General features: G+C 70.9%; 3 protein-coding genes across 8 annotated transcripts; all 3 read left to right on the top strand.

Moving 5' to 3' along the window:
- Nucleotides 1–1326: 1326 nt before the first annotated feature.
- On the top strand, nt 1327–15321 carry CAD (carbamoyl-phosphate synthetase 2, aspartate transcarbamylase, and dihydroorotase). 2 transcript variants are annotated; one of them, XM_083829761.1, is made up of 45 exons: nt 1327–1500; nt 1793–1932; nt 2831–2960; nt 3178–3320; nt 3473–3614; nt 4037–4208; nt 4294–4479; nt 4554–4666; nt 4903–5048; nt 5124–5255; nt 5411–5644; nt 5759–5980; nt 6324–6512; nt 6829–6953; nt 7052–7185; nt 7256–7368; nt 7472–7722; nt 7801–8047; nt 8174–8272; nt 8405–8629; nt 8710–8892; nt 8993–9211; nt 9309–9476; nt 9544–9726; nt 9812–9916; nt 9984–10232; nt 10440–10521; nt 10691–10857; nt 10970–11134; nt 11208–11339; nt 11437–11638; nt 11741–11931; nt 11998–12138; nt 12226–12321; nt 12398–12539; nt 12655–12702; nt 13204–13248; nt 13347–13501; nt 13622–13696; nt 13773–13985; nt 14114–14239; nt 14328–14483; nt 14554–14655; nt 14725–14819; nt 15196–15321. In XM_083829761.1, exons 1-45 carry the CDS (start codon nt 1419–1421, stop codon nt 15296–15298), a joined length of 6768 nt encoding a protein of 2255 aa, XP_083685887.1. In that variant the 5' UTR covers nt 1327–1418; the 3' UTR covers nt 15299–15321. The 2 variants fall into 2 exon arrangements, with proteins under 2 accessions (XP_083685887.1, XP_083685888.1); XM_083829762.1 differs by lacking the exon at nt 12655–12702.
- On the top strand, nt 15299–21682 carry MPV17 (mitochondrial inner membrane protein MPV17). Of its 5 annotated transcripts, none has more exons than XR_014581888.1 (7): nt 15299–15462; nt 17971–18086; nt 18179–18271; nt 18864–18959; nt 20634–20816; nt 20919–20971; nt 21046–21682. XR_014581888.1 is itself a non-coding variant. In XM_083829775.1 (7 exons), the coding sequence occupies exons 1-7, from the start codon at nt 15396–15398 to the stop codon at nt 21113–21115; spliced, it is 528 nt and encodes a 175-aa protein (XP_083685901.1). In that variant the 5' UTR covers nt 15300–15395; the 3' UTR covers nt 21116–21682. The 5 variants fall into 5 exon arrangements, 3 of the variants coding, with proteins under 3 accessions (XP_083685903.1, XP_083685902.1, XP_083685901.1); XR_014581889.1 differs by having other exon boundaries at nt 20634–20715; nt 21046–21126; XM_083829775.1 differs by having other exon boundaries at nt 15300–15462; nt 20634–20666.
- A 1391-nt stretch (nt 21683–23073) lies between these two features.
- On the top strand, nt 23074–24964 carry UCN (urocortin). The gene is made up of 2 exons (XM_083827899.1): nt 23074–23506; nt 23778–24964. Exon 2 carries the CDS (start codon nt 23796–23798, stop codon nt 24114–24116), a length of 321 nt encoding a protein of 106 aa, XP_083684025.1. The 5' UTR covers nt 23074–23506; nt 23778–23795; the 3' UTR covers nt 24117–24964.
- Nucleotides 24965–25735: the final 771 nt, after the last annotated feature.

Below are 25735 nucleotides of genomic sequence, written 5' to 3'. Positions count from 1 at the left end.
GCATTTTCCCCGGGGATGGGGAGTTCTTGTGCTCTAAGGAAAACATCCTTGAAGAGCTGCTGGCTGTGTAAGCTGGGCATCAGTCAGCTGGTGGTGAGCAGTTCTTTTGTCCTTCACTTATTGGTATTATTACTATTGTTAGTATTATTTTTTCTTTCCTTGTTAAAGTATCTCTATCTCAACCCTGTTTTCACTCTATCAGGGTCGTGCACAGGGGCTCGGCCAGCCGCGATCCCCCGACAGAGCTCCCGCTGCGCACGGCACGTCCTCGGCTCGGTGCGGGCCCCGGCTCGGCACCCCCTCGGCAGCGCTCGCTCTGCCCCGCTCCGGTAACGGCGAGCCCGGGCAGGGGCGGGCGGGCGGCGCGGGCAGCGCCGTGGGGAACCGGAGCCCGACGGGCGTGGCCTGCGTGCGCGGGGGCGTGCCCATGCAGATCAGGGGGCGTGCCCATGCAGATCAGGGGGCGTGCCCATGCAGATCAGGGGGCGTGCCCATGCAGATCGGCGCCGCGCGGCATACCGGGACAAAACCCACACCACACGGCGCCGCGCGTGGCCCCGCGTGGGCGCGCGGCGGGCGCGGGACGTGGGCGCCGGGCGGGGCCGGGCGGGGCGGGGCGGGCGCGTCCGCGGCGGGCGTTGCGGGGCGCGTGTCCGTGTGGTGGGTGTGCGTGCGCGCGCGTGGGGCCGCGGCGTCGGGGAGCGGGAGGCATACTTACCTGGCAGGGGAGACACCATGATCAGGCAGGTGGTTTTCCCAGGGCGAGGCTCATCCCCTGCACTCCGGGTGTGCTGACCCCTGCGATTTCCCCAAATGCGGGAAACTCGACTGCATAATTTGTGGTAGTGGGGGACTGCGTTCGCGCTCTCCCCTGGTTCTGCGGTGTAAAAAACAGACCAGGTTTCTGTGTGTTTCTTCTCTAAATTTTTTTTTGTACTTCCATTAAAGTTACGTGATGTTTTTAAGAGAGTTCTTGTTCTATGTGTTCTGTTGTTTTGCGCTTCCATCCCCGTACATAGTGCTGGTCCCTGCCTTCGGAGGCCTCGCTCCGTTTTCCACCGGCGGTCCCGGGGCCGTGTCCGCCTCCCCTCGGCGGGCCCCGCGCCGCTTCCCCACTCGTGACCGCTCCCTCCCGGCGGCGCGGCCCAAGCGGGCGGTCCCGGCCGGGGGAGGCGCCGCGCGGAGCCACCTCCCCTCCTTCCCGCCTCGCGTTTCCGCGCAGGCCCCGGGCCTTCTGCGCCCCCCGTGCCCCGCGGGCGCCCCCGGCCGCCAGGTGCTCCAGGTGCAGCGGCGCCGCCCCGCCGCCGGGGGCCGTCCCGCCCCGGCCCCGCCCCGGATCCTCCGCGCCGCCGCCGCCGCCGCGCTGCACGCGCCTGGCTCGGTGCCGCCGCGGCCGCCGGAGCGCACGTGGAGCCGCCATGGGCTGCCTGGTGCTGCAGGACGGGTCGGTGCTGCGCGGCCGCGCCTTCGGGGCCGCCGCCGCCGCCGCCGGGGAAGTCGGTGAGTGCGGCCGGGCCGGGGCCGCGCTCCGCTCCCCTCGCGGCGGGGGCTGCCCAGCCCGGGAGCGGGGCCGGTGGGCGCCCGGGGCCGTCCCGTCCCGTCCCGTCCCGTCCCATCCCATCCCGCCCCGCTCCCGCCTCCCCCGGCGGCGGCGGCCCCGGCCGAGGGGCGCCGGGGCCGGGCCGGGGCTCGCGGGACGTGGGGGCACGCGTGGGGGCGCGGCGCGGTGCCGCGGGGGGGCCGGGGCCGGCCGGGACCCGCCGCCACGGCTCGGGCTCCGCTGTCCCCGCAGTGTTCCAGACCGGCGTGGTGGGCTACCCCGAGGCGCTGACCGACCCCTCGTACCGGGCCCAGATCCTGGTGCTCACCTACCCGCTCGTCGGCAACTACGGCGTGCCCCGCGACGAGGCTGACCCCTTCGGGCTGAGCCGGGTGAGGGCACGGCCGCCTCCCGGGGCGCTGCCAGCGCCGCTGCCAAACTTCGCCGCCCGCGGGCACGCGTTGGGGCGCGGTGGCACGTGGCGGGCGGAGGTTGTGCTGCGATGCCGCGGGCACCCAGCGCCGGGCAGGGAGCGGGACCGGGAGCTGCAGCACCCCTGTGCTCCGGGACCGAGGCGCTGCGGAGCTGGGTGCCGCTTCTTGGGGTGACTCCGGGTGCGGGGCGTTGGTCTCTACCCCTGGGGCTGGGGGGCAGAGCAGCTCAAGGCCCCCGGGCCCCTCCCAGCCACTCGGCCGCCCCTGCCCCCAGGACAGAGTCCAGGCCCCGCTGCGGCAGCTCCGTGTCCACCTCAGGCCCCGCTGCGCTGCCCCTGGGCCCCCTCCTGTGCTGCTGGGTCAGGCGTCCCCAGCCTCACTCACGCTGCTGGCAGTTCTTGCCGTGCTGGGGACGCGTGGGTCCGTCCCTGCTGTGGCTCTGTTAGGCTCTGCTCCCGGGGTCCAGAGCCCCCATCCCGCAGGGTGGGATGCGCTGGCTTGTTTGGGGCTGGGGCTGGTGGTGCTGTCCCACACCACATCTGCCCTGTGCTGAGGGGCCCCACGGCTGTGTTGGCCTCCAGGCCTGGGGCTGTGGTCCAGCAGCACTTGCCACACCAAGCTTCGACCTTACTGGTCTGGGTGTGGGGCGAGACAGGGATGACGCCAGCCCTGCCAGGGTGTTCTGGCCACGTGGCCAGGGCTGGGGGGCCCTATCCCTTAGGGCTTCCACAGCCCTGGGCTGTAGCTGTCCCACGGTGCCCCATGAGATGGCCAGGCTGGGCACCCACGGGGTGCGGGGGACCTCTCGTGGGCTGATGGCCATGATCCCGGCCATGCTCACACTCTGCTCCTGCAGTGGTTCGAGTCCAGCAAGATCCATGTGGCTGCCTTGGTGGTGGGCGAGTGCTCGGAGACCCCTAGCCACTGGAGCGCGTCCCGCTCCCTCGACCAGTGGCTCAAGGAGCAGAACATCCCTGGTCTGGCAGGTGGGGCTGGGGGCTGCAGGGTCGGGTGCAGGGGTAGGGGTGGAGCTGGGGCGCGCCTAGGGTGCTGGGGCAGTGAGTTTGGGACCAGACCTGCCTCTGCATTGGGATTTGCTCCCCAGGGCTCCACCCAGGGTTGGGGTGGTGAAGATGCTGGAGAATGGGGTCCTGCCTGGGGTGGGATGGGGCCGCACAGCCGTGTCTCATGGCCCTTCTGCAGGGGTGGATACTCGGGCCCTAACAAAGAAGATCCGTGAGAAGGGGACGCTGCTGGGGAAGCTGGTGCCAGATGAGACCCTCGAGACGAGCCTCCCCTTTGAGGACCCCAACAAGCGGCATCTCGTGCAGGAGGTGTCACTGAAGGTATGGCCAGGGGCACAGGTGTGAATGGTCGGGGGGATCTGGGTGCCTGGTGCTGAGCTGGGGCTGCAGGGCTCCTTGCAGCAGAGGGCCAGCCCCAGGCTGGGAGGGGGCCTGGGGCGATCGTCTGGTCCCCGCACTCACCTTCCCTGCAGACACCCCGTGTGTTCAACCCGGGCGGATCCCTGCGGATCACCGCAGTCGACTGCGGCCTCAAGTACAACCAGGTCCGGTGCCTGTGCGAGCGGGGGGCGGCCGTCACCGTGGTTCCCTGGGACCATCCCCTGGACACCGCAGGTGGGGTGGGCCCAGCCAGGGGCTCCCAGGGCCCTGCAAAGGGGAGGGTGGGATCTGGAGCAGGGGTTGTCTCCTTGGCTGGTGCCGGGGGCCTTGGGGAACCACATCCTGCCCCATGACAGGGAGTTTGGGCACCTCAGCATCATCATACCCTGAGGTCATGGGGGACAGTGGTTCTGGGGGGGGCCCGCGATGGGATCCTGCAGGAGACATAGTGAGATGTGGGGCTGGGGCATCATGATTGTGAGTGGGATGGTGGTCTGTGGGTTCAGGATACCTCTGTGCAACTCTCTTTGGGAGTTGGTGAGGTTGTGCACTTGGGCTGCATCTCTGTTGGGCTGCTGGGTAGGGCTTGGGGCGATCCCTCTGTGACCCACAGGGGTTGGTGTCCCCTCTGTGACTCTGCTTCTGTCTGGGCACAGACTTCGATGGGCTCTTCATCAGCAACGGCCCCGGGGACCCGCAGCTCTGCCAGCAGACAGTGGCCAGCCTGCGCAGCGTGCTGGGGGCCCCCCAGCCCAAGCCCGTCTTTGGGGTCTGCCTGGGGCACCAGCTGATCGCCTTGGCCATTGGCGCCCGCACCTACAAGATGAAGTGAGAGGGGTCTGGGGGTGGGCAGGCAGCCCGCGCAGGGTCCTGGCCGCCTGGGGGTGCCTGACACCCCGTGTCCCCGCTCCAGGTACGGGAACCGTGGGCACAACCAGCCCTGCCTGCACGAGGACACGCGGCGCTGCTTCATCACGGCGCAGAACCACGGCTTCGCGGTGGAGGCAGGCAGCCTGCCGCCCGGCTGGGCCCCGCTCTTCACCAACGCCAACGACCGCTCCAACGAGGGCCTCGTGCACGAGCACAAGCCCTTCTTCAGGTGGGCGCGGGGTGGGAGCGGGGGATGGCCCCTGTGTGGGGCTGGGGTGCAGGTGCCTGACCTCCCCCCTGCAGTGTCCAGTTCCACCCGGAGCACCGCGCCGGCCCCACAGACCTGGAGGGACTCTTTGATGTCTTCGTCGAGGCAGCGCGGGACCTGCAGCGGGGGGATGGCAGTGCCAAAACAGGTGGGCGTGGGGCACGAGGGTGCTGCCGAGCCCCCCGCGCCTGGGGCCGCGCTGCACAAGGGGTGCTGTGCTGGGGGCTGTGGGGCAGAGGTGGATGCTAGGGCTGGGGCTGTGTGTGGGGTCCGAGGTTGGGGCCCAGGGGCAGAGGGGCTGCGGGCCATGGCTGTGGTGTGCGGGGCCGTGGGGCTGGGGCTGTGCCTGGGGGCTCACGGCACCCCCCGTCCCGTCCCCTGCAGTGCGGCAGCGCCTGCAGGACTGGCTGGCGTTCAGCGAGGCGCCGGCCGCGGGGCAGGAGCCGGCCCGGCCCCGCAAGGTGCTGATCCTGGGCTCCGGAGGCCTCTCCATCGGGCAGGCGGGCGAGTTTGACTACTCAGGGTCGCAGGTGAGTGCCCCGGGGATGGGGTGGGCACGGGGCGGCGGGCCCAGGCCGTGAGCTGTGAGCCTGCCGCTCCCCCAGGCCATCAAAGCGCTGAAGGAGGAGAACATCCAGACGGTGCTGATCAACCCCAACATCGCCACGGTGCAGACCTCCAAGGGGCTGGCAGACAAGGTGTACTTCCTGCCCATCACCCCCGAGTACGTCACCCAGGTGAGCATCGCGGGGCTGGGGGGCATGGGGACGGGGAGCTGGGAGTCTGCCGGGGGCTGCCTGGGGGTCTCTGGGTGGTGGAGCGCTGCCTGGGGGGCAGCAGGGCAATGGAGCTGGAGGGTGCAGCCCCGCTGAATGCGCACTGCACCCCCCAGGTGATCCGGAATGAGCGCCCCGACGGGGTGCTGCTGACTTTCGGGGGGCAGACGGCCCTCAACTGCGGCGTGGAGCTCACCAAGGCTGGGGTGCTGGAGCGGTACCGCGTGCGGGTGCTGGGCACCCCCGTCGCCTCCATCGAGATGACGGAGGATCGCAAAGTCTTCGTAGAAAAGATGGAGGAGATCGGGGAGCACGTGGCGCCCAGCGAGGCCGCTGCCTCCCTGGAGCAGGTCTGGGGGTGTGCTGGGGGCACTCACGGGGAAGGATGGAGCCGGGGGGGCAGGATGGGGGTCAGCCCCGGGCAGGTTGCTGACCCCCGGCATTGATCTCACTACCCTCCCCAGGCACAGGCAGCGGCCGAGCGGCTCGGGTACCCGGTGCTGGTGCGCTCCGCGTATGCCCTCGGGGGCCTGGGCTCCGGCTTCGCCAACAGCCGGGAGGAGCTGGTGGCACTGGTGAGCCAGGCCTTCACCCACACCTCCCAGGTCCTGGTGGACAAGTCCCTGAAGGGCTGGAAGGAGATCGAGTACGAGGTGGTGCGGGACGCCTACAACAACTGCGTCACGGTATGAGACGGGGCTGGGGAGCCCCCTGCCCCCGGGGGGGTTGTGGAGGGGTGGGTGCTGCAGGGCGCGGGGGCAGGGGCTCCCTGCTGCGCCCCGGCCCCGGGGGGCTCCCGGCCCCTTTCCTGATGTCGGCACAGCTGCTGCCCAGCAGGACAGGTGCCCTGCTGTGCTCTGGGGCCGGCAGCACAGCGGTGTCGCAGGGGCTGGTGTTCAAGTCCTGGCTGTGTGGGGAGCCCCCCGTGGTCCCCGGGGGATGGGGGTCAGGTGGGACCGTTCTGGGGCGCGGCGGAGCAGTGGGGTGGGAGCACAAATGGGGCCACCCGCATTGACCCCCTGCTGCCAGGTGTGCAACATGGAGAACCTGGACCCGCTGGGGATCCACACGGGCGAGTCCATCGTGGTGGCGCCCAGTCAGACCCTCAACGACACCGAGTACTTCATGCTGCGGCGCACGGCCGTGAAGGTGGTGCAGCACCTGGGCATCGTGGGCGAGTGCAACATCCAGTTTGCCCTGAACCCCGAGTCGGAGCAGGTGAGCGCAGCCCCCCTGCGTGCCCCGTCCCTGAGCCCACCGGGACAGCCCTGGGGGAGCCCAGCTTGGGGTCCTGCCCGCGCCGTGCCACGGGGCTGAGCCTCACCTTGCTGCCCTTGGGCCCTGCCGTGTCGGCCACTTGCCTGGCTCCCTGCCGGTCTTCTCCCGGTGCTGTGTGGTCCTTGGGCGGTCTCTGCCCCGTGGCAGTCGCTGCCCTCCCGTCTGAGCTCCGTGGTCTCCCATCCCAGCTGAGCTGCAGGTGGGGGGGCTGCGAGGGGCCCGTCCCGCACTCAGCCCCCCTGCCTGCTCCTTGCAGTACTACATCATCGAGGTGAACGCCCGGCTGTCCCGCAGCTCTGCCCTGGCCAGCAAGGCCACCGGCTACCCCCTGGCTTACGTGGCTGCCAAGCTGGCCCTGGGCATCCCCCTGCCCGTCCTCAGGTAATGGCATCGCCGCTGGGGGCCGGGGACAGACCTCGGACGTCCCGAGGGCCCTGCCTGCAGGCCCCTGACACTGTCCCGTCCCCTCCTGTCCCCAGGAACTCGGTCACAAACTCCACCACTGCCAACTTCGAGCCCAGCCTGGACTACTGCGTGGTGAAGATCCCGCGCTGGGACCTCAGCAAATTCCTGCGCGTCAGCACCAAGATCGGCAGCTCCATGAAGAGCGTGGGTGAGCACGGCGGGGCCGGCAGCGCGGGGCGGTGCGTGTGGGTCCAGGCTGCTCACGGCTCCCTCCGCAGGGGAGGTGATGGCCATCGGCAGGAACTTTGAGGAGGCTTTCCAGAAGGCGCTGAGGATGGTGGATGAGAACTGCGTGGGCTTTGACCACACTGTGAAACCAGCCTCGGATGTGGTGAGTGCTGGGGTCAACGGGGTGCAAAGGGTGGTGGGTCGGTTGGGGGGGCTGCGCTGCCAGCCAGGCCCCCCCAGCCCCACTCACCCCTAAATCCTGCCAGGAGCTGGAGACGCCCACGGACAAGCGGATCTTTGTGCTGGCTGCGGCGCTGCGGGCTGGCTACTCCATCGAGCGCCTCTACGAGCTGACCAAGATCGACCGCTGGTTCCTGCACAAGATGAAGAACATCACGGACCACGCGGTGCTGCTGGAGGCGTACCGCGAGGAGCAGAGCACCATGCCGCCCGCTGTGCTCCAGCGCGCCAAGCAGCTGGGCTTCTCCGACAAGCAGGTGGCCTTGGCGGTGCTCAGGTGAGGTGCTCAGGGGGCGGCCCCCGGCTCTGCTGCTGGTGCCGGTCTGCAGCCTGGCTCTCACCCTGCCCCTTGCAGCACCGAGCTGGCCGTACGCAAGATGCGGCACGACCTGAAGATCCTGCCGGTGGTGAAGCAGATCGATACCGTGGCGGCCGAGTGGCCGGCCCAAACCAACTACCTGTACCTGACCTACAACGGCACCGAGCACGACCTGGCCTTCCGCGAGCCCCACGTCATGGTCATCGGCTCCGGCGTCTACCGCATTGGCAGCAGCGTTGAGTTTGACTGGTGTGCCGTGGGCTGCATCCAGGAGCTCCGCAAGGTTGGCTGGGCCCCAGCGCCCCACGGGCCCGGTGGTGCGGGCGTCTCTGGGCAGGTGGTGGGAAACGTGGTCAGAGGATGGGGCTGGGGGTGCCCTCGGCTTCACCTCGTCTGTCTACCCCGGCAGATGGGTTTCAAGACGATCATGGTGAACTACAACCCCGAGACAGTGAGCACTGACTACGACATGTGCGACCGCCTCTACTTTGACGAGATCTCCTTTGAGGTGAGCGGGCTGGGGCCCTGCCCACTGTGGGGCTGGGGTGGGGGTGTCCCGGGCCCTGCCCTCTGCGGGGCCAGTGGGGATGGGGGGGGCCACCGCGACCCCTTCCCAGCCAGCCCCCTGCCCCACGTGCAGGTGGTGATGGACATCTACGAGCTGGAGAACCCCGAGGGCGTGATCCTGTCCATGGGGGGTCAGCTGCCCAACAACATCGCCATGGCCCTGCACCGGCAGCAGTGCCGCATCCTGGGCACCTCCCCGGAGGCCATTGACTCAGCCGAGAACCGCTTCAAGTTCTCCCGCCTGCTCGACACCATCGGCATCAGCCAGCCCCTCTGGAAGGAGCTCTCTGACATGGAGGTGTGGGCGGTGCGGGTGACGGGCTGCCCGAGGGCACAGGCCCTGGGCACGCCGGCTGAGGGTGCCTGCCTCTCCCGCAGTCGGCCAAGCACTTCTGTGGCAAGGTGGGCTACCCCTGCGTCGTGCGGCCCTCCTACGTGCTGAGTGGCGCGGCCATGAATGTGGCCTACTCGGACAGCGACCTGGAGAAGTTCCTGAGCAACGCGGTGGCCGTGTCCAAGGAGCAGCCCGTTGTCATCTCCAAGTTCATCCAGGAGGCCAAGGTTGGCCAGGGCTCCTGCAGCCTAGGGGTGGCTGCTGCGCCTCCAGAGCTAGGTCCTTCCTCGGCGCCTTGCCGGGCGGTGACCGTGTGCCTGCTCACAGGAGATTGACGTGGACGCGGTGGCCTGCGACGGTGTGGTGGTGGCCATCGCCATCTCGGAGCACGTGGAGAATGCCGGGGTGCATTCAGGCGATGCCACTCTGGTGACGCCCCCTCAGGACATCACCCCCAAGACACTGGAGCGCATCAAGGCAATCGTCCATGCCATCGGGCAGGAGCTGCAGGTCACCGGGCCCTTCAACCTGCAGCTCATCGCCAAGGTACCTCCGACGGGGAGGACGGGGCCGTGCCGGGGAGGGGTGCCGCGAGGACCCCTGCGGCCCCAGGCCGCCTCTCACACCTGTCCCCTCTCCGCAGGACGACCAGCTGAAGGTGATCGAGTGCAACGTGCGCGTGTCCCGCTCCTTTCCCTTCGTCTCCAAGACCCTGGGGGTGGACCTGGTGGCTCTGGCCAGCCAGGTGATCATGGGCGAGGACGTGGAGCCTGTGGGGCTCATGACAGGCACGGGCATCGTTGGCGTCAAGGTGAGTGGGGACTGGGGCCGGGGCTGGGGGCCGCGTGCGGGCGGTCCCTGAGCCCTGCTGCCCCCAGGTGCCCCAGTTCTCCTTCTCACGCCTGGCGGGTGCGGACGTGGTGCTGGGCGTGGAGATGACAAGCACGGGCGAGGTGGCCTGCTTCGGGGAGAACCGCTGCGAGGCCTACCTGAAGGCCATGCTCAGCACCGGCTTCAAGATCCCCAAGAAGAACATCCTGCTGACCATCGGCAGCTACAAGGTGTGTGGGGCCGGGGCTGCGGGGCTGGGGCTGGCGGGGCCTGGTCCCCCCCCCAGTGCCCTGACCAGCTGCGGTGGTGCTGCAGAACAAGAGCGAGCTGCTGCCCACGGTGCGGACCCTGGAGAGCCTCGGCTACAACCTGTACGCCAGCCTCGGCACGGCCGACTTCTACACTGAGCACGGCATCAAGGTGGGGGCTCGGGGCCCGGTGGGGGGGCTGGGGGCGGCGCAGGGCTGTGACAGGGTGCTGCGGGCAGGTGATGGCGGTGGACTGGCACTTCGAGGAGACAGACGGCAGCGAGGCCGGCGCCCGTGAGACCCAACGCAGCATCCTGGACTACCTGGCCGAGAACCACTTTGAGATGGTCATCAACCTCTCCATGCGCAACTCGGGGGGGCGGCGTCTTTCCTCCTTTGTCACCAAGGGGTACCGCACCCGGCGCCTGGCCGTCGACTACTCGGTGCCGCTGATCATCGACATCAAGTGCACCAAGCTCTTTGTGGAGGTGGGACTGGGCACGAGCTGGGGACGGGTGAGGCAGGGGGGTGCCGGGGGTGCTGCAGGGTTGGCGACGTACATGGGCTCTGCTACGGGCGGGAGGGCGGCTTCTGGGCTGGGGCTCGAGTGGGTGCCCTCGTCCTGGCCCTGTTTGAGCCTTGTCCACGCACACCCCTGGAGGACACATCTAACCTGGCAGCTGCTGCTCCCACAGGCACTGGGCCAGATCGGGGCCGCCCCCCCGCTCAAGATGCACGTGGACTGCATGACGTCCCAGAAACTCATCCGCCTGCCGGGTAGGTGGGGCTGGGGGCTCTGGGGGCAGCACGGGGCCAGGGGAGTACCCGGGGCAGCCCTGGGGACAGGGGTGTTCCTGTCTGCTGCTGGCGTCCCCTGCATCGGCCGCGTCCTGGCGCACTGGCCCCTGCCCAGGGCCACTGCTGCTGATGCTGCCCCGCTCCCCAGGGCTGATCGATGTCCACGTGCACCTCCGTGAGCCGGGCGGCACCCACAAGGAGGACTTTGCCTCGGGCACAGCAGCTGCCTTGGCCGGGGGCGTCACTATGGTGTGTGCCATGCCCAACACCAGCCCTGCCATCACCGATGCCACCTCCTTTGCCCTGGCGCAGAAGGTAAGGAGATGGCACTGCTGCGGCCCCCACCGCCCTCCCCTCGCCGTGTGCTGCTGGGGCTGGCGGGGGGGGCAGCCCCTGCCCGGCACCAGCTACATCCCACTGCCCGCAGCTGGCTGAGGCTGGGGCGCGCTGCGACTTCGCCCTCTTCCTGGGTGCTTCCTCGGACAACGCCCGCTCGCTGGGACCCCTGGCCGGGGCAGCTGCTGGGCTCAAGCTGTACCTGAACGACACCTTCTCCAGCCTGCGGATGGATGACGTGTCGCTGTGGATGGAGGTGAGCAGCCGCAGCGGGGGCTGGCGGGGGCCTGGCGAGGGCCCCTGGTGCCCACCAGCCCCATCTCCCCCAGCACTTCGAGCAGTGGCCGCGGCACCTGCCCATCGTGGCCCACGCAGAGAGGCAGACGGTGGCTGCTGTCCTGATGGTGGCCCAGCTGCACCAGCGCCCCGTGCACATCTGCCATGTGGCCCGCCGGGAGGAGGTGAGCAGAGGGCCCCGGGGTCCCCTCAGAGCAGCCCTCGGTGCTGGGGCACGTGGCGCGGGGGGCCGCAGAGCTGCCCTCACCGTGGCTCCCCCAGATCCTCCTCATCAAGGCGGCCAAGCAGAAGGGGGTCCCGGTGACGTGCGAGGTGGCCCCGCACCACCTCTTCCTGTGCCGGGATGACCTGGGGCGCCTCGGGGCGGGCTGCGGGTCCGTGCGGCCAGCGCTGGGCACCCAGCAGGACGTGGAGGCGCTCTGGGAGAACATGGACACCATCGACTGCTTCGCCACGGACCACGGTTAGCCCTGAGGGACCGGGGACGTGGGGTGGGGGCGGCAGTGGGTCCTCGTGCGGCCAGGCATCGCAGCCCCGTCCCACGCTGACCGGCCCCATCTCGCAGCCCCGCACACGCTGGAGGAGAAGCAGGGGATGGAGCCACCCCCCGGCTACCCAGGCCTGGAGACCATGCTGCCGCTGCTGCTGACGGCCGTGTCCGAGGGGCGCCTCACCGTGGAGGACATTGTCCAGCGCCTCTACGAGAACCCCCGCAAGATCTTTGGGCTGCCGGCGCAGGAGGACACCTACGTGGAGGTGGGTCCCTGCCCCGCTGCCCGCCCCGGGCCTGGCCCCAGCACCTCTGACGTGTTCTCCCGGCAGGTGGACCTGGAGCAGGAGTGGGTCATCCCCAAACGCACGGCCTTCTCCAAGGCCCGCTGGACGCCCTTCGAGGGCATGAAGGTGAAGGGGACGGTGCGAAGGGTGGTGCTGCGTGGGGAAGTCGCCTACATCGACGGGCAGGTGAGGCCCTCGCGCCGGTCCTCGGTGCTGCTCCCCTGCACCCGGGGGGGTCACCGAGCACCGGCCCCTCACCCGCTGTGGCTGCAGGTGCTGGTGCCCCCTGGCTACGGGCAGGACGTGAGGAAATGGCCCATGGGAGCCGTGCCCGTGCCACACATGGCCCCCGCCAAGGAGAGCGTGAAGGTAGGGTGCACAGCAGGCTGGGAGGGGCAGCCCCTGCCCTGCCCGGCCCCGGCTCCAGCTCGGCCTCTCCCCGCAGACCCCCGAGCGGCCCAGGCACGCAGGGGCGGGCGAGATGCTGCGCGGCCGAGCCTCCAGCCCCCGCCGGGCCGGCCCCGTGGGCGAGGGGCGCTTCCACCTCCCGCCCCGCATCCACCGCGCCTCCGACCCCGGGCTGCCAGGTGAGGGGAGCGGCGCGGCGGGCAGGGGGGCGGCGGGGCAGCGAGCGAGCCGCCGTGTTGGGGCCGGGGCCGCGGCCAGGTGCCCCGCTGATGCCTGCCCTTGTGTCCCGTTCAGCGTTCCGGAGGCTGGGAGCCACGCACCGCCCGGGCGCCCGAGGCACCGGTAATGTTGGGGGGGGACTCACTCAGACAATGAGACGCGGCCGCGCAAATGGCACTAACCGCAGCCGATGAGTGCATCCCCTCCCCCAGGTGCCGTGCCGGCCCCGGGCTGCCTGTGCCGCCCCGGCACGGCCCCGTCTCTCACCCCGTGGTGGGGCCGGGTCCCTGGGACGGGGCACGGCGGTGCCCGCCTGCTCCCCTCCTGCCCCGGCCCCAGCCCGCGCGGCACCTCGGGGACCCCACGCTTGCCAGTGTGATTGGGGCTGCGTCCGATTGGGGTCCGTGGGGGGCGCGTGTGGGGCGCAGCGCTGGGGTTTGGCCTCACATCTCAGGGCAGCCACCACCCTGGTGTCGGGCCCGTGGCGCCTTCACCCGGTGCTGCTGAGGACGGCAGTGAGGGTGCCAGGAGCACCACGCCGTGCTGGAAGCACCCCCGCAGAGCAGGGCAGGGCTGCTGCAGCCCGCCGCCCTCTAACGCTGCTGTTCCCCTCTCCCACCCCAGCTGAGGACGCCCGAGAAAAGGCCGGCAGGAAGGCGGCGGAGGCAGGTGAGTGCTGTGGGGAAACCGGGGGGGTCGGGGACACTCGGCAGTGGGGGGCTGTGGAGGGTGCAGCGTGGGCTGACCGCTTGCTGCTGGTACCACAGATGCAGCTGCGATCCAGGACAGCCACGTGTACCCCCTGGGACCCTTCCCGCGCCAGGCGTCCCCCCAGGGTGCTCCCCACTTCCAGACCTCCCCGCTGCTGCACCCCCTCGTCGGGCAGCACATCCTCTCCGTCCGGCAGTTCTCCAAGGAGCAGGTGCCCAGGCTGGGGGCGGGTGCTGGTGCTGCGGGGCCGTGGGCACCTGCATGGGCGTGGGGGGGCTCAGTGCCACGGAGTGTGCCCTGCCCACCCCCGCTGAGCCCCGTCTCCTCGCAGATGTCGCATCTCTTCAACGTGGCGCACACCCTGCGCATGCTGGTGCAGAAGGAGCGGAGCCTGGACATCCTCAAGGTGAGCTGGGGGCAGGGTCGTGGGTGCCCCGTGCCCCCCCCGCCCCGCTCCCCTTGCTGACAGCGCGGCCCCGCAGGGCAAGGTGATGGCGTCCATGTTCTACGAGGCGAGCACCCGGACCAGCAGCTCCTTCGCGGCAGCCATGTGCCGCCTGGGCGGCTCTGTCGTGTCCTTCTCCGAGGCCACGTCCTCGGTGCAGAAGGGCGAGTCACTGGCAGACTCGGTGCAGACCATGTGCTGCTACGCCGACGTGCTGGTGCTGCGGCACCCCCAGCCGGGCGCTGTTGAGGTGAGCGGGCCTGGGGGGGGCTGCGGGGCCCTGTCCTGCCCCGATGGCCGGGGCTGTGCCCTGCTCTGTGGGGCAGGGCCGTCCCCGCTGGGTGCCGGGGCAGGTCCTCAGCCTTGCCTGTGCCCCAGCTGGCTGCCAAGCACTGCCGCAAGCCCGTGATCAACGCCGGGGACGGGGTGGGGGAGCACCCCACGCAGGCGCTGCTGGACATCTTCACCATCCGCGAGGAGCTGGGCACTGTCAACGGCATGACGGTGAGGTGCCGTGGGGCAGGGGGGGCGCGGGCCCGGGCCCGGGCCCGGGCCCTGCGGTGCCATGGGTCGTGCTGACCGCTCCCCGCAGATCACCATGGTGGGCGACCTGAAGCACGGGCGCACGGTGCACTCCCTGGCCCGCCTGCTCACCCAGTACCGCGTCAACCTGCGCTACGTGACGCCCCCCAGCCTCCGTATGCCGGCCGACATCACCGCCTTTGTGGCCTCCAAGGGCATCAAGCAGGTGAGGAAGGGGGGTGCGGTGGGGCCGGGGGTGTGCCCCCTCCCAGCCCTGCTGACAGCGCTGCCCCCAGGAGGAGTTCGGGAGCATCGAGGAGGCGCTGCCAGACACCGACGTGCTCTACATGACCCGCATCCAGAAGGAGCGCTTCGAGTCCGCCGAGGAGTACGAGGCTGTGAGTGTGGGGCCGGGGGGGCTGGGGGGGGCCGGGGCGTGGGGCTGGTGCTGAGGGCTGCCCCCGCAGTGCTTCGGGCAGTTCGTCCTGACGCCGCACAGCATGACCAGGGCCAAGGAGAAGATGGTGGTGATGCACCCGCTGCCGCGCGTCAACGAGATCAGGTGCGGCGGGGGGACAACAGGGGGGGCTCGGGGCTGGGGTCCCTCGGGGCTGGGGGTGTTGGGGTGGGGGGGCGGTGTCGGGCTCAGGCCACGGGGGCTCGGGGCTGGGGGAGGGGAGCAGGGGCTGGGGGGGGCCTGGGGACAGGGCTGGGGCGCTCCTGGGGCCGGGGCGGGCCCGGGGGGGTCCCGGGGGGGTCCCGGGGATGAGGGGCTGGACCCGGGGGGGGTCTCGGGGGGCTCTCGGGGCCGGGGGTGTTGGGGCGGGCTCGGGCGGGCCGGGATCTGGGGGGGTGGGGGAGGGGCTCCGGGGGGAACGATTTTGGGGGGCGCCGCCGGGCTCCCGGTCCGGCTCCCGGTGGTGACGTCACTTCCGCAGCGTGGAGGTGGACTCGGACCCGCGCGCCGCGTACTTCCGGCAGGCGGAGCAGGGGATGTACGTGCGCATGGCGCTGCTGGCCACCGTGCTGGGCCGCTACTGACGGCAATAAACCGCGCCCCCGGCTCCGCGCCTGGCTCCGCCCCTGACTCCGCCCATCGTCGTTGGGGGGGGGGGTGCGGCGCGGTCACGTGCCCGCCATGGCGGCGCGGGGCTGGGGGCGGCTCCTGGCGGCGCGGGGCTGGGCCGGGGCCGCGCTCACCGCCGGTAAGGGCCGGGGGGGCCGGGCCCCTCCCCGCACCGCACCGCCCGCCCCCCACCCGCTGCCGGGGGATCGCGGGGACCGGGGCCGGCACCGGGAGCGGGGGGGGGGGGGGGGGGGGGAGGCGGGGATGGAGCCGGGCCCGCGGGGCTCCGGGAGCGGGGCGGCCCCGGGAGCTGCGGCCCTGCGCGCTGCTGCTCCGCTGGGCGCGGCGCTCCCCAGCCGTGCGGCGTCCACGTAGCTGCAGCTGTGAGCCCCCCAAAACCCCCGTGAATCCCCCCCCAACTGCCCGTGAACGCCCTACAACCCCCCCGTGAGCCCCCCAAAAACCCCCTTGTGAGCCCCCCCAACCCCCCCATGAGCCCCCCACTCCCCCCGTGCCCCTGGGGGTGCTCCCCCCAACCGCCCCGTGCCCCTGGGGGTGCTCCCCCCAGCCCCCCCGTGCCCCACCCCCTGCCCCGCGCCCCCCCGACCACCCCCGTCCGTCCTCGCCGCTCCCCGGGGCTGCCGGGGCCCCCCCCGCTGCCAGGCGCTGGGGCAGTGCCCGGCCGCCTCGCCGCTCCCTCGTTATTTTTATCTTGTTTGATGGAATTCATCGCCTGGCACCTGCTGTGCTGCTGAGGTGCGCGTCCACGCCGCGGCCTGGAGGGGGGCCAGGCGCAGCCGGGGGGGCTGCCCGGGAGCGGACGCTGCGGCCCGGGGCTGGCTCCGGGCCCCGCTCTGCCCTCGCGCCTTCCCCATGGAGCCGGCCGTGCTGCGGCACGGGGCAGCCCCTGAGCTGGCTCCGGGGCCCTGCGGCCGCTCAGCGCAGGTGGGTTCACCCCGCGCTCGGTGTGGGGCCGGCGGCCAAGGAGGGCTCTGTCCTCAGGTCCCCATCTGCGGCTGGCGCAGGCCCCCCCGTGCCACCAGAGGCAGCTGCTGGAGCCCCATCGCCCTGCTGTCCTCGCAGCTCCAGCGAGCAGTGCCCCTGCCCCAGCTGGGCGCAGCCCTCCCTGCCGGCCGTGCCATCGTCCAGCCGCTGTGCGCCCACTGCTCCGTGTGTGCTGCTCGACGCAGCCTCCCTCACCCTGCTGCCACTCCCTCGGCGTAGCGGAGCCGTGAACCAGGGCCACGCTGGGGAGGTTTTCTGGCAGCCGGTTGCGCTGGGGCATCCAGCAGCACCGGGAGCTGTGGGGGCAGGCAGCGCTTCACCTCCTGCAGCCCGGGCTGGGGGCCAGGATGCCAGCAGAGCCCGGGCACGGCAGCAGCAGCACGTGCCCGCGGCGGTGACCTGCCTGTCCCTGCCTGCAGAGCGGCCCCGCGCCCCGCCGTGGCCATGCAGCCTCCAGCTGCCAGCAGCGAGGCCCATTGGGGCCACCAGCGGCGTGGCCTCATTAGGCTTGGGTGTGCTCCAAGGCGCTCGGGGGCAGCAGCCAGGCGGCCCCAGGCCCCACACTCGGCCTGGCCGCCAGCCACGGCCGCCTCCCGCCTGCCCCCAGCACCGGGCAGGCCAGCGGCTGCCTCCCAGAGGGAGCTGCGGGGTCAGCCTGGGGCTGGTCTCAGGTTTGGAGGGGCGCAGCGGGGACGTCCAGCCCCAGGCTGCAGCACCCTGCCTGGCCCCGGTGCTCCCTTGGGGTTAGGGTTAGGGTGCCCGGCCCTGATGGGGCCCAGCCTGGCCGCCTGCAGGCAGGGCTGGATGTGCCCCTGCCCCAGCGGCAGCGCGCCCTCGGTGCCTGGCCCCTCTGCGTGGGGTGGGTGCGTGGGGGCCTGGGGAGCAGTGCCCGTGGGCCGGCTGCGGGGAGGTGCTGGGGGTGCTGCTGTGCAGCAGCGCCTGCAGTGCTTGGGCTGGGCCCTGCTCTCTGAAAGAAAGGCTGCTGGGGCTGTCACAGGGAGGCCGTGGGGCCCCAGCACTCCCGGGGATGCTTCCTGGGGCTCTGCTGTCCCCGGCGCCCTCAGCCCGCCAGGGTGAGGAGCTGCGTGTGCAAACGGTCCCGGGTAGGGCTGGTCTGAGGGCAGCGGTGTCGGGCGCGGGGGAAGGATGCTGGGGCTGCTGGGGCTGGGGCCATGAGCTCGCTGTGCCCTGGGTTTCCAAGAAGGGAGCAGAAACGCAGGGGGCTGGAGACCTGCCTGGGAACTGTCTCGCCAGGAGCATTAGGAGCAAGTGGGGAGCCCACAAAGGCTGGGGGAAGGAGCGCGGAGCCAAGGGAGTTGCGTCGAAGAGGTCAAGGGTGTGGGATAGGGCAGGAGCTGCCAAAAGCCCAGCGGGGCTGCACCCCGCAGAGCGCGCGGGGACACAGCAGCGGTCCTCACACCGATATGGAAACAAGGCGAGGGGCCGTGCCAGCGGCCGGGGAGCAGCGAGGACCCGGCCCCGGGCCTTGCACCGGGCAGGGCGGCGGTGGGGAGGGCAGGGAGGGCACCACCGGAGAGCAGCTTCCCGAGGGAGGGAACGGTCGGAGGCCTCGCGGGGCAGGGGCAGCACCCAGCCGGGCGCCCCGGGGCCCTGCCCTGCCCCTGAGCCGTGCTGGTCGCAGGGGCCCTCATGGGAGCCGGCGACGTGATCGCGCAGCAGCTGGTGGAGCGGCGGGGGCTGCGCGAGCACCACGGCAAACGCACCCTGAGGATGGTGGCGATCGGCTGCTGCTTCGTGGTGAGTGCCGTGCTGCGGGCCGGCCGCCCCGCGGGGCCCTGGGGTCCCACAGCCCGGACAGCGGGACGCGGCCCCTCACCCGCCTCTCGCAGGGCCCCGTTGTGGGTGGATGGTACAAGGTGCTGGACCGGCTCGTCCCGGGGGCCACGAAAGCCGTGGCCGTGAAGAAGATGGTCCTGGACCAGGTCAGTGCCACGTGGGCGAGGGACCCGCGCCGCAGGGCTGCAGCAGGACGGTGCCTCCACACGTCCGGGGCGTTCCCACCCTGCTCCAGGAGCCACAGCTCGGTGCAGCGCACCCTAGGCAGGGGCAGGTCAGCCCCGCAGCCCCAGGTGTCTCTCGGATCCCTGTTTTACCCCTTCCCCCGTGGCTGTTCAGAGCTACCTTGTCTGTGCTCTAAAGCAGGCACAGGAGGCTGGGCCGTGCTGTCCCCAGTGTCGCTGCTGCACCCAACTCTGGGCGAGGGGCCCGGAGGGGCCAGGTCCTGCCTCTCCCCTGAGGCTGGCACCAGCCCTGGTGAGGGCTGAGGCTGGCGGTGGGGCCACCCTTAGCCTGGCCTTGGATGCTTCAGAAGCGTGGTGTCCCATCCCCTCCCTTACGGCTCTGTGCAGGGGGCAGCCCCCGGGAGCGGGGCGAGCTGGGGCTGTTCCCCAGTGCCCCGGGCAGAGGCGCGCAGGCAGCTCCGTGCCCACCAGGGGCTGCCCTGTGCCAGTGCTGCTGGCAGGGCGCTGGTCCCTGCAGGGTCCTCAGCACTGGGCTCCGTCTCCTCTCTTACAGGGCGGGTTTGCACCATGCTTCCTCGGATGCTTCCTCGCCATCACAGGGGCCGTGAACGGTCTGTCTGTGGAGGAAAACTGGTCCAAGATCCAGCAGGTACGTGTTGCTTCCCGAGCGGCGTGCGGCTGGGACGCCTCTCGGCTGCTCTGTCTGCGGTGGTGCCCTGGCACTGCTCCCTCCCAGCGCCGCGTGCCCCCAGCAGTGCCGCTGTGCCCCTGCCCTGATGGCCTGGGCCACGGCCCCTTGTTCCCCTGGGCACAGCCCAGAGCTGGCTCCTGCGGGTGCCCCGTGGCCAGGGTGGGGAGGTGGCCGCCCTGGCCACCATGGGGCACGGGGCTGGTCCTGCCAGGCTCAGCACGGTGTCCGGGGCCCCAGAGGCGAGGGGTGTTTGGTGCCCCCGGTCCCCCGGGTGTGGGCGCCGGGGCTGGACGCACTGCGGGGTGCCACCCGCTCCCTGCACGCTGTCCGGCCCTCCTGGCTGTGTCTGCAGAGCCATTACGGAGATGGCTCCCATTAGCAGCGATTGCTGGAAACCAGCGCACGAGCTGAGTCAGCGCGTCCGGAGGGTGAGTCACCAGCGCGCGGTGACCACCCGCTGCGGGACACGGCACGAGGGGGTGCTCGCCCGTCTGCCGGGGGCGCAGCGCCGGTGCCCTGGCACGCAGGTGGCTGAGGGCCCCTACCCTGCGGGCTCTGGGCAGGGCCAGGCGCTGCGCTGGGCTGGGGCTCTGCCCGGGGCTGCCATCGCACAGAGCACGTTACCTGCGTGGCTGCGCCTGCCCTGCCGGCCCGGCCCCTGGCGTGCAGGGCAGAGACCTCTCCCCGGCCCTTCTGCCCCCCCAGCCGTGCCTCAGGCAGCTCTTGCCGTGCACCTGCCTCGCCTCTGCTTGGTAAGGGGGCTGGGGCCTGAGCGTGCGGGGCTCTCAGTGCACGTGGTGGGCAATTCCCGCAAGCTGTGGCTCGCTGCTGGTGCTCCGCCCTAGGGGGGAGCTATGGGCTAGGGGACAGGCAGCGGTGGCTAGCAGCCACCTTCACCCACAGCTTGGGGCGCATCCATCCCTCCCCACATAGAGGAAGCGTCATCAGAGCATCCATCACCCCTGTGCCCGCTCTCCCCGTTCTGGGCTGCCGGCCAGTGCCGGGAGGAGGCCGGGCTCCCGGCTGAGTCATAGCCAGGCTGGGCAAGGGGACCGCTGCTGCTGCCGTGGGGCAGGGCTGCGGCACGTCCACGGGGACAGCAGTGCACTGCGCTCCCAGGGTGGCCAGCCCGGTCATCCCAGCTCCGTGCCCCTCTCCGTCCCTGCCCGCTGTGCCTGGGAAGATGCTCATGGGCTGCAGGGCTCAACTGGGGCTCATGGCAGGCCTGCGTGAAGCGGAGGAGGGAGCCGTGCCCCGGGCCTGCTGCAGCCGTCCTGGCTCCCTTCCTGCCCTCCTCATGCTCGTCCTGCCTCGCGCCTGCCCCGCGTCTCCTCCTGGGCAGAGTGGCGTGTGGCAGCCTGGCCACGGCCCCATGGTCCTCAGCTGCAGGATGGGCTCGTGGTGGGCACAGAGCAGTTGTGGCCACCCCCTTCCTGCCACCCCACTCGGCCCCATGCAGGCACGTCCCTTGGTACAGTACAGGGGAAGCGGGGAGCTGCCCGGTGCCCCCCTCGAGTAGGCACGGAGGTGGGGGGGTCAGAGCATGAGGGAACCCTGCATGGCGCCCTGCGGGCAGGGCTGCCGTGGCCGTGGGGTTGCTGTGCCCGCTCATGGCCTCCCTGTCTTTCCCAGGACTACGTGGATGCCCTGCTCACCAACTACTGTGTAAGTGCTGGCGCGAGGTGAAAGCCACCAGCGTGCCTCCCAGCCCCAGGTGCCGTGCTGGCTCTGCCCACCAGCGGGGCAGCAGGGCTGGGCTCCTCCGTGTCCCCAGTGGCCACCCTGTGCCCTGCCTGCGGGCTGCCGTGGGCTCAGGTGAATGCCCTGAGCACGGGCAGAGGCTGGCGGAGGGGGGCGTGGGGCTGGTGGTGCCCGGCCACGGCTGCTCACCACCGCTCCTCCTCCTCCTCTGCCCAGATCTGGCCACCGGTGCAGATTGCCAACTTCTACTTCGTCCCTCTGAGCCACAGGTAGGAGCGCAGCCACGGCCCCGCCTCCCGGTCCCTGCGGCCGTGGCTGTTGATCCCATCCCTTCTGCCCACAGGCTGGCGGTTGTCCAGTGCGTGGCCATTGTCTGGAACTGCTACCTCTCCTGGAAAGCAAATCGGGTGTGAGGGGAGAGGCTGTGTCCCGGGGCTGCCCCCGCTCCCTGTCTGCCTCCTGAGCACATCACCTCCAGGCTTTGATGTGGGGGCCACGGATGGGGCTGGGGCGTGCAGGGCACTGTCCCTGCTCTCTTTATGGGACCCCTGCTGCCTGCTGTGGCCGTTGCTGCTGCTCCTGGGGGGAGCAGGTTTGGCAGGGGCTGGGGGCTGCTCCAGGGGGCCGTGCGGGGCTCTGCCCGTTGCTGCATTCCCCCATCCGTGCTCCCTGCTCTGCCCAGCCCTGCCCCGCACCTGGGGTGTTTCTCCCTGGGGGCGGCTCTGTCCTTTTCCAGTGGGCTGCTGGGGAAGGATGAGGGCTGGGAGCAGCAGCGGCCTGGTGCAGACCCCGGTGTGCAGCACCACGGCTGGGGCACGGCTCTGCTCCGTGCTGCCCGGCCCCAGCCCGTCTGTCCAAGCAGCCACAGGCCCCGGCAGCCACTGCTGTTCTCCAGCTACACCTCCAGTGGGAACGGGATTTCTGTGTAGCTCTACTCCTGACAGCCGGAGCACCCAATAAACGGCGCTGTTCCCAGCCGATCCTTGTGACGTTTGGGTTTGTGGTGGGCCCCTCATCCCTCTGTCCCTCCAAGTAAGGCTTTGTCCTTGCAGAAGTGGTTTCAGATCAGGTCGTTCGGTGCTTGCAGGGCCCCTGACAACGCCGCCCTCCCCCCGTGAGGTGCCACCGGTCCTCCTGCGCTGCAGGACAGGCTGAGCTGCACGGTGGAGGCACAAGCCTTGTGCATGCAACCATCCACGATCCTCGTGGGTTTTGCAGATACACGATGCATTGGAAGGTGTGGGGAGGGCACGTGCCAAATGAGAGGGTGCAGGAAGGGTTTGGGGGAGAGCTGGAGCTGGGGCAGTGACGGGGCTGCATCCACACCTGGCTTGTCTGAGACGAGCCCGCTTGTCTGGGCAGCGAGGAGCCCCACGGCGCTGCAGCCTGCCTGTGCTGCTGCCTCCTGGGGACACATGCCTGTGCCCATCCTACGTCACGCAGTGACCAGCACGGTCTGGCTTGCAGTTGACCTGCCTGGCCTCCCCCGGGCACATCCCACCTGGGGTCTCTGGGAGCAGAGCTGATGGGGACATGGCAGGGAACCTTGCCCCATGCTGCAGCCCCAGCCCCTCGGCGGCGCTGCCTCAGCCCAGAGCGGCTGGACGAGGCTGCCGCTTGCAGACTGAGCCTTGCACAGCTGCATCTGGGGGCCCAGGAAGGACCCGGTGTGTTGGCAGGGAGCAAGCTATGAGCATGGCACAAGTGGGGGCGGCTGTCCCTGGGAGCAGCCACCACACGGTTCTGGGGCTGCTGGGGACATGGGGGACCCAGCTCAGCCCCTGCTGAGGGTCGAGCCACAGGGAGGCAGCGCCAAGTTCCGGCCGTCTCACCAGGTGCCCATCGCTGATGCTGCCTCGCCACGCACAGGGCTGCACAGCAGCACCGTGTGGGACGCGCTGGGCCCCGGCCCGGCTGCGAGGATCCTGCGGGCAGCGGCGTGGCGCACCGGCAGCCACCTCACCGCTTGGCAGCGCGACCCGTGCCCGGAGCTGGAACATCCTGCACGCAGCAGCCGCGCCGTGGGCTCGCGGTGCCTCGGCGCTATGAGTCACAGCTACTTGGCCACCGGCTTGTCCTCCAGCTTCGGGCTGTCTGCAGCGCTTGGCCCGCGGCGTGCAGCGTGCCGGGACCCCAGCGCCCGCCAGCGCTGCCAGCGGCACGGTGCCACCGGCCGCCGCCCACAGCCCGGCCACGCGTGCCCGCCCGGCACTGGCGGGTGCCCGTGGCGTAGATTTGCCCCCCTAGCCCCGCACCCCCCCGGCGCCCCCGGTGTCCCCGAGGAGCTGCTGCTGTCCCGGACACCGCCCGCGGGTCGGCCCGCTGTGGCCCCGGGCTCCTCGCCCGCCCCGGTGCCCCGGTGCCCCGGTGCCCCGGCCCAGCCCGCGCTGTCCCCGCCGCCGCCGTCCTTCAGCACCGCGGACAGCGGCACCGGGCTGGGGGAACGGCGGGAGGCGGACGGGGGACCGCGAGCTGTACCGGGGGCCGGGAGGCGGCGCGCCCGACGGGTGCCGGTTAGGGTTAGGTTAAGGTTAGGGTTCCGGGGTCACGGACCCCGGGCCAGGGACCGCTGAGAGCTGGGCCTGACCGCCGCCGGCGCCCCGCTCCCGGGCTCCCCGCTCCCCGCCACCGGCCCGGTGCCCCTCCCGCCCCCGCCCCCCTCCGGTCTGTGCGTGCCCGGTGCTGACGTCAGCCCCAGCTCCGGGACCTATATAAACCCCGGCCGCGCCGCCGGCTCAGCCCCCGCGGGACCGATCGCGCTCCACCGGCAGCGCAGCGGCAGGAGACCGGGGACAGCGCACCGGGTACGGGACGGTGCACGGGGCGGGGGACGGTGCGCGGCACAGGAGCAGCGCACCGGGGACGGGACGGGGCGGGGGTGCGGGGCAATGCACGAGGCGGCGCACGGGGCGCGGGACGGGGCGCGGGGCGGTGCAGGAGCTGGGCAGGGGACGGATCCCGGCGAGCCGGTCCCCGCACTGCCGGTTGCGAGGCTCCCCTCGGGTCCCCCGGTTCCCGGAGCCGCCCCGGCCGCCCCGGGGCTCCCGGCCCGCGCTGAGCCCCCCGGCCCCGCAGGTGCGGACGGAGCCGAGGATGCGACGGGCGCTGCTCACCCTCCTGCTGCTGCTCGCCCGCCCGCCGCCCGCCGCCGCCCGCCCCGCGCGCCCCGACGGCACCGTCCCGGGGGCCGCCGCGGGGGCCGGGGCCGGGGCCGAGGCGCGGGACCGCCCGGTGTGGCCGCCGCTGGCGCTGCCGCCCCCGGAGCCGTGGCGGGCGCGGCGGGACGAGCCGCCGCCGCTCTCCATCGACCTCACCTTCCACATCCTGCGGCACCTCCTGCTGCTCGCCCGCGCCCAGAGCCAGCGCGCCCAGGCCGACAGCAACCGCCTCATCCTCGACGCCGTGGGCCGCTGAGCGCTGCACCGGCACCGGGACTGCCACCGGGACTGCCACCGGCACCGGCACCGGCACCAGGCCCGCTGCGCCCACCTCGGCCTCCGCTCCGGGGCGCGTGGGTGCGGTGCCGGCCCCAGCACGGCCCCGGACAGGCCCGCATGTGCTGTTTGGCCGGCACCGATTTTGTAATAAAACGTGGTGGAAACCCGAGGCTGAGCGAGTGCAGGACGGGGGGGCTCTGCCCGGGGCTCACCGGGACCGGGGGGGTGGGGGGGCTCGGGGCAGGTGGCGCTAAGCAGACAGGGCCTGAGACAGGGGCCGTGCATCACGGTGCCCCGCTGGGGGGGGGGATGTGCCATGCCCACGGGGGACGGGACGGGACGGGACGGGACAGGACGGGACAGTCACAGACCCTGAGACGTGAGGGAGCCATGGGAGCAGGGGGTGCCTCGTGGCCAGCAAGCAAGGCACGGGGGTGCAGCGCCCACATGCAGGTGGCTGGCGATGTGTGCAGGGTGGGGGTTCCAGCTCTGTGGGCAGCAACACCACTGAGCTACTGTCAGAGCTCTGCAGTGGGACAGCTCCCAGGGCTGGGCGCCGTGACCGATGGACACGGGCCTGTCAGGAGGAGCATGGCTTCCCCACGCAGGAACATCCCTGTGCGGGGGGAGACACAGTGCTGGGGGGAGCTGGCAGGCTGGGACTGGAGCAGAGGACAGGGAGGTGTCCTGGTGGAGCGTGTTTCAGGTGCCCCAGTGATAAGGAGGACATGGAGGAAATGTTCCTGAGACAACTGGGAGAAGGTTTGGTGTCCTCATGGGCGATGCTGGTCCCTATGACCAGCAAGTGCAAGTGTGATCTCTGGATGGCTGAGGTGGGAAAGGGCCTCTGGAGATCATCTGCTCCAAATGCCTGTCCAGAACAGAGTCAGCCAAAACAAGTTGCTCAGGGCCATGTCCATCAGGGCTTTGAAACAGGAAATTCCATCTGGCCATAGGAAAACCAGAACTAGAAAACTGTATGGGGGGGGGGGGGGGGGGGGCAGTGTTGAGAGAGAAAGAAAGAAAGAAAACTGTACTGGATGAGGTTTCCCAGAGACGTTGTGGTGTCTCGGACCCTGAAGACATTCCAAGCCAGACTGACTGCAGTCCTGGGCAGGCTGCTCCAGCTGGCCTTGTCTCCAGATGATCTCCAGTGATCCCTTCACAGATTCACTGATTATCTCCCCAGTGGAGGTAGGAGCACAGGATCACAGAATATCCTGAGTTGGAAGGGACCCACACAGATCATCGAGTCCAACTCCTGGCTCCAGGACCACCCCAAAACCAGACCCTGTGTCTGAGAGCGTTGTCCAAATGCTCTGTGAACTCTGGCAGCTCGGTGCCATGACCACATCCCTGGGCAGCCTGTCCCAGTGCCCGACCACCTCTGGGTGCAGACCCTTTCCCTCACACCCAGCCTGACCCTCCCCTGTCCCAGCTCCATGCCGTTCCCTCGGGTCCTGTCGCTGTCCCCAGAGAGCAGAGCTCAGCGCCTGCCCCTCCGCTCCCCTCGTGAGGGAGCTGCAGGCCGCCATGAGGCCTCCCCTCGGCCTGCTCTGCTCCGGGCTAAACAAACCAAGGCACCTCAGCCACTCC

The sequence above is a fragment of the Anser anser genome, assembly GCF_964211835.1.
Source record: "Anser anser genome assembly, chromosome: 3".
Taxonomy (NCBI): Eukaryota; Metazoa; Chordata; class Aves; order Anseriformes; family Anatidae; genus Anser; species Anser anser.
This window is presented reverse-complemented; position numbering and strand designations above follow the sequence as displayed.